At 26.9% G+C, this 6004-nt stretch overlaps 2 protein-coding genes across 2 annotated transcripts; both read left to right on the forward strand.

Annotated features, from left to right (window-relative positions):
* The first annotated feature begins 356 nt into the window (after nt 1–356).
* On the forward strand, nt 357–2749 carry LOC122855315 (4-coumarate--CoA ligase-like). Its single transcript, XM_044156578.1, has 6 exons — nt 357–713; nt 784–960; nt 1037–1374; nt 1439–1591; nt 1689–1940; nt 2015–2749. The coding sequence occupies exons 1-6, from the start codon at nt 477–479 to the stop codon at nt 2613–2615; spliced, it is 1758 nt and encodes a 585-aa protein (XP_044012513.1). The 5' UTR covers nt 357–476; the 3' UTR covers nt 2616–2749.
* Nucleotides 2750–3105: 356 nt separating this feature from the next.
* Nucleotides 3106–5276, forward strand: LOC122855316 (4-coumarate--CoA ligase 1-like). The gene is made up of 6 exons (XM_044156580.1): nt 3106–3341; nt 3413–3589; nt 3666–4003; nt 4090–4239; nt 4334–4585; nt 4676–5276. Exons 1-6 carry the CDS (start codon nt 3282–3284, stop codon nt 5274–5276), a joined length of 1578 nt encoding a protein of 525 aa, XP_044012515.1. The 5' UTR covers nt 3106–3281.
* The last annotated feature ends 728 nt before the right edge of the window (nt 5277–6004 follow it).

Here is a 6004-nt window from a genome sequence, read left to right on the forward strand (position 1 = left end):
AAGTTCCGTAAACAAAAAAACAAATATTTTAAAATAGCTCGTTAATAAAACATTATCAAAATAAAAACTTCAAAATTAAATTCAAAAATTACTCTATTCATTTCGAAATAATAGAAAGAGCCTTGAATAAATATCAAATCAAATATAATGTCTTTGTAATACATTATATCTTGCGTAACAAAAATTCATATTTTTTTTCGGGAAATTTGTTAACATAAACAGAGTATATAATAAAAATTTATTAGAATAATAATAATAGTAAAAAAAAAAAAAAATAAAGATAGTTGGGGAGAACAGGGCACTGTGCCCCCACTACAATTATCTGTTTCTATTTTTATTTTGTGTTGTTGTGTTAGTCTTGTTGTGTCTGTCTCAGTCTGTTCCTAAATCCTAAGAACACCCGAAACTGGTTTTTTAGTCAACTTTCAGTCGCTGTCCTGTGTTTACATCGTAATAAAAAAAAAATAAAAATAAAAATGCTTCGACAATTAATCAGCTGGCGAGTTCAGCATTTATCAACAAATAAAAATTTAAAAGCACTTATTAATATTTCTGTTAATAATTATCATCAACATACAAATCAAACATGTATTATTGATGAAAAAAAAATTTATCATTCATGTCGAGGAGAGTTACAGGGTTTTATTGAAAACATGAGTCTTCATGAATACGTTTGGAAGGATGTCAACAAGTGGTGGAATAAAACAGCAGTTGTATGTTTACATTTTATATTTAATTTTTGGCTTGTTTATTTTCATATTAATTACATTTTAATATTTATAGATTTGTTCAGCAACCGAGAGAAGTTATACTTATGAGGAATTGAGAAAACTCAGTGGAAGATTTGCCACGTCATTGAGAAAATTGAATATAAAATCTGGGGAAAGTATTGCTGTTGTTTTACCAAATATACCAGAATATATAATTATTTTGATGGGTGCTAGTGAAGCAGGAATTCCAGTATGATTAATTATTTATAAATTATCCATTCTTTTTCAATATGAAATAGCCAATATTGTTTATTTTTATTTTTCAGATAACATTTATAAATCCTGCATACAATAGCAAAGAAATTGCTCATCAATTAGTTACTTCAAGGGCTGTGGTTGTTGTAACAGTGCCAGATAAATATTCAAATGTTGCTGATAGTATCAAAGAAAAAAGCCTAATACGATATCCAATAATTGTTATTGAGGATGGAAGTGGCCAAGCACCACCTGGTACAATCAATTTGAAAGATCTTGTTGATGATAGTGTTGTTGAATTTGAAAAAACTGGTGAAAAAATTAATATTGATACTGCAAATGATACAGTTGTTTTGCCTTTTAGTAGTGGTACAACTGGACTGCCAAAAGCAATTGAGCTTACACACAAGTAATTAGTATTTATTTAAATTTTAATAATTAATTTATATACTAATTTGTTTTTTATTTCGTAGAAATATCGTGAGTAATGTGTGTCAATCAAATCAAACTGCAGGCAGTACTAAAATCTATGAGCCTGCTCTTGGTGATTATCAAGAAATTGTTCCAATGATGTTGCCAGCATATCATATCTATGCCTTGACAAATGTCATCACTAACGCTCTTTGGTAAGATAAAATAATATTGAAAAAAATTAATTCTATCAACATATATATTTATAATTCAGTCAATAACACATGATTTATATATTTAAATTATTTTTAGTCATGGAGGAAAATTGATAGCTATGCCAAAACCATTTACATCAAATGATCTATTTGATATTTTCAATAAACATAGAGTGACATCTTTTCTTCTTGTTCCACCAATACTTCAGCTCATGACATATGACAAGAGATTTACAAAAAAACATATTGGGAATGATATGAAAATTACATGTGGAGCAGCAATTGTGGATAACGAAGTCATGACGAAATTTCAAGATAAATTTGGAGACACTAACCCATTTTGTCAAGGGTATATTTAATTTATAGACTCAATCTATGTGCTTTCTTGTAATATTTAATTTATATTTACGTTATTTTTTTTAGATATGGTATGACTGAAATGTCACCAGTAATTTCTTTTAGTGTTAAATCAAGTCCATTGGGATCAGTAGGACATTTAGTAGCAGGAACAAGTGCAAGAATTGTTGGTACATGTGGAGATAATTATCAAAAAAATTTAGACATCAATGAATGTGGTGAAATTGTTGTAAAAGGCCCTCAGGTAATGAAAGGCTATTTGAATAATCCAAAAGCCACTGAGGAAATCATGGATGGAGAATGGCTAAAAACTGGAGACGTAGGTCGTTTCGATAAAGATGGAAATTTATGGATTACTGGGCGTCTCAAAGAACTCATCAAGGTCAAAGGTTTCCAAGTAGCTCCAGCAGAACTTGAAACAATATTGCATGAACATGAAAAAATTTTAGACGTTGCAGTTATTGGTGTTCCTCATGAACGTTATGGAGAAATTCCAAAAGCATTTGTTGTTGCTAAAAAAAATGTACAAATTAAAGAAGATGATATTAAAAATTACGTTGCAGAAAGAGTTGTTGATTACAAACAATTGGGACATGTTGTTTTTGTTAATGAAATTCCAAAAAGTCCAATTGGTAAAATTTTACGTAAAAAACTATATGAAATGTAAATAGAATAAATACAATTAAGAATAATTTATTAATTATTAAAAATAATCAAATTAAATTTAAGATTTAATTTAATTATATTGCAAAATTCAATTAAATTACAAAAATCAATAAAATAAATTAAACGTTAAAGGAATTTTTTATGTTTTATTATTCACCGAATAAGTGACCTTTCATTTTAAAATATAAGTAAATTTTTTATTAAAAAAGTACAAAAGTAAAGGTAAATAATTAAAACAAAACAATCCCAAATATACTTAATTATTATTATCGTGTTTTTTTTTTTTTTTTTAAATAAAGATAGTTTGGGAGCTCAGGGCACTGTGCCCCCACTACAATTATCTATTTCTATTTCTATTTTGTGTTGTTGTGTTAGCCTTGTTGTGTCTGTCTATTCCTAAATCATAAGAACACCTGAAACTGGTTTTTTAGTCAACTTCGAGCCACTGTCCTGTGTTTACATCGTTATAAAATAAAAAAAAAAATAAAAAATGCTTCGACAATTAATCAGCTGGCGAGTTCAGCATTTATCAACAAATAAAAATTTAAAAACACTTATTAATATTTCTGTTAATAATTATCATCAACATACAAATCAAACATGTATTATTGATGAAAAGAAAATTTATCATTCATGTCGTGGAGAGTTACAGGGTTTTATTGAAAACATGAGTCTTCATGAATACGTTTGGAAGGATGTCAACAAGTGGTGGAATAAAACAGCAGTTGTATGTATTCATTTTAAATTTAATTTTTGCCTTATTTATTTTTTATTAATTATACATTGTATTATTTATAGATTTGTTCAGCAACCGAGAGAAGTTACACTTATGGGGAATTGAGAAAACTCAGTGGAAGATTTGCCACGTCATTGAGAAAACTGAATATAAAATCTGGAGAAAGTATTGCTGTCGTTTTACCAAATATACCAGAATATATAATTATTTTGATGGGTGCTAGTGAAGCAGGAATTCCAGTATGATTGATTATTTATAAATTATCTATTATTTTTCTAAATGAAATAGCTAAAATTGTTTATTTTTATTTTTCAGATAACATTTATAAATCCTGCATACAATAGCAAAGAAATTGCTCATCAATTAGTTACTTCAAGGGCTGTGGTTGTTGTAACAGTGCCAGATAAATATTCAAATGTTGCTGATAGTATCAAAGAAAAAAGCCTAATACGATATCCAATGATTGTTGTTGAGGATGGAAGTGGCCAAGCACCAGCTGGGACAATTAATTTGAAAGATCTTGTTGATGATCGTGTTGTTGAATTTGAAAAAACTGGTGAAAAAATTATTATTGATGCTGCAAATGATACTGTTTTTTTGCCTTTTAGTAGTGGAACAACTGGACTGCCAAAAGCAATTCAACTTACACACCAGTAATTATTATCTTTAAAAATTTTTATAATTAATTTATATATATATATATATATATAGATATACTGATTTGTTTTTTATTTGGTAGAAATATCGTGAGTAATTTGTGTCAATCAAATCAAACTGCAGACACTGCGAAAATCGAGCCTGCTCTTGGTGATTATCAAGAAATTGTTCCAATGATGCTGCCAGCATATCATATCTATGCCTTGACAAATGTCATCACTAACGCTCTTTGGTATGATGAAATATTATTTCAAAAAAATTAATTATATCAACGTATACAATCTATATTTTTAATTCAGTTAATATATGTATTTAAATTATTTCAGCCATGGTGTAAAGTTGATAGCTATGCCAAAACCATTTACATCAAATGATCTCTTTGATGTTTTCAATAAACATAAAGTGACATCTTTTATTCTTGTTCCACCAATACTTCAGCTCATGACATATGACAAGAGATTTACAAAAAAACATATTGGAAATAATATGAAAATTGGATGTGGAGCAGCAACAGCAAATACCGAAGTTATGACTAAATTTCAAGATAAATTTGGGGATAATAACAAATTTTGTCAAGGGTATAATTTATATCTTATACTTAATGAATTTATAGACTTTATATATTTGCTTTCTTGTAATATTTAATTTATTTACGTTATTTTTCTTAGATATGGTATGACTGAAACATCACCAGTAATTTCTTTCGGCTTTAAATCAAGTCCATGGGGATCAGTAGGACATTTAGTGGCAGGAACAAGTGCAAGAATTGTTGGTACATGTGGAGATAATTATCAAAAAAATTTAGACATCAATGAATGTGGTGAAATTGTTGTAAAAGGCCCTCAGGTAATGAAAGGCTACTTGAATAATCCAAAAGCCACTGAGGAAATCATGGATGGAGAATGGCTAAAAACTGGAGATTTAGGTCGTTTCGATAAAGATGGAAATTTATGGATTACTGGACGACTCAAAGAACTCATCAAGGTCAAAGGTTTCCAAGTAGCTCCAGCAGAACTTGAAACAATATTGCATGAACATGAAAAAATTTTAGACGTTGCAGTTATTGGTGTTCCTCATGAACGTTATGGAGAAATTCCAAAAGCATTTGTTGTTGCTAAAAAAAATGTACAAATTAAAGAAGATGATATTAAAAATTACGTTGCAGAAAGAGTTGTTGATTACAAACAATTGGGACATGTTGTTTTTGTTAATGAAATTCCAAAAAGTCCAATTGGTAAAATTTTACGTAAAAAACTATATGAAATGTAAATAGAATAAATACAATTAAGAATAATTTATTAATTATTAAAAATAATCAAATTAAATTTAAGATTTGGTTTAATTATATTGCAAAATTTAATTAAATTAAAAAAACAAATAAAATAAATTAAACGTTGAAGGAATTTTTTTATTATTCATCAAATAAGTAACCTTTCATTTAAAAATATAAATGAATTTTTGATTAAAAAGAACAAAGGTAAAGGTAAATAATTAAAACAAAGAAATCTCAAATATACTTAATTATTATTATCATTTTTTTTTTTATTTATAAATTATAATTATATACTCTTTATATACTTTTAAACTCAAAAATACTTTGACATTACAAAAAATTTAACTATAATTCAAAAAACATTATTTTCATTGACAATTTAATTGCACATTTTCTTACAACATTGTAGCATTATTATTATAATTATATTTGTGTTTTTCTTTTACTCCATACATACATATTAATGAACTATAAATTTTCATACAGATTAAATTGGCGTTGTTTGAGTGGAAAATGTACATTAGACTCTTCTTAATTAAGTAATTTATATATTAAACTTTACATTCTAAAATTTAAATAAACAAACAATAAAAAAACAAATAAAATATAATTAAAAAAAAAATTAACATAAACAATTAAATTGATATAATAACTTCTTTTATATATCAACAGTATCTAAAAATTATTATTTAATAATGAAAAGTATTACATTTATTTATCATTA

This window comes from Aphidius gifuensis, linkage group LG4, assembly GCF_014905175.1.
Source record: "Aphidius gifuensis isolate YNYX2018 linkage group LG4, ASM1490517v1, whole genome shotgun sequence".
NCBI lineage: Eukaryota > Metazoa > Arthropoda > Insecta > Hymenoptera > Braconidae > Aphidius > Aphidius gifuensis.

What these genes read in the sequence shown, in the direction of transcription:
- LOC122855315 (XM_044156578.1), top strand. Translation starts at nt 477, where the DNA reads ATGCTTCGACAATTAATCAGCTGGCGAGTTCAGCATTTATCAACAAAT. An exon ending in CTAGTGAAGCAGGAATTCCA is followed by an intron (nt 961 to 1,036) that starts GTATGATTAATT and finishes TTTATTTTTCAG; the next exon opens with ATAACATTTATAAATCCTGC. An exon ending in ACTAACCCATTTTGTCAAGG is followed by an intron (nt 1,941 to 2,014) that starts GTATATTTAATT and finishes TATTTTTTTTAG; the next exon opens with ATATGGTATGACTGAAATGT.
- LOC122855316 (XM_044156580.1), top strand. Translation starts at nt 3,282, where the DNA reads ATGAGTCTTCATGAATACGTTTGGAAGGATGTCAACAAGTGGTGGAAT. An exon ending in GGTGGAATAAAACAGCAGTT is followed by an intron (nt 3,342 to 3,412) that starts GTATGTATTCAT and finishes TATTATTTATAG; the next exon opens with ATTTGTTCAGCAACCGAGAG. An exon ending in CTAGTGAAGCAGGAATTCCA is followed by an intron (nt 3,590 to 3,665) that starts GTATGATTGATT and finishes TTTATTTTTCAG; the next exon opens with ATAACATTTATAAATCCTGC.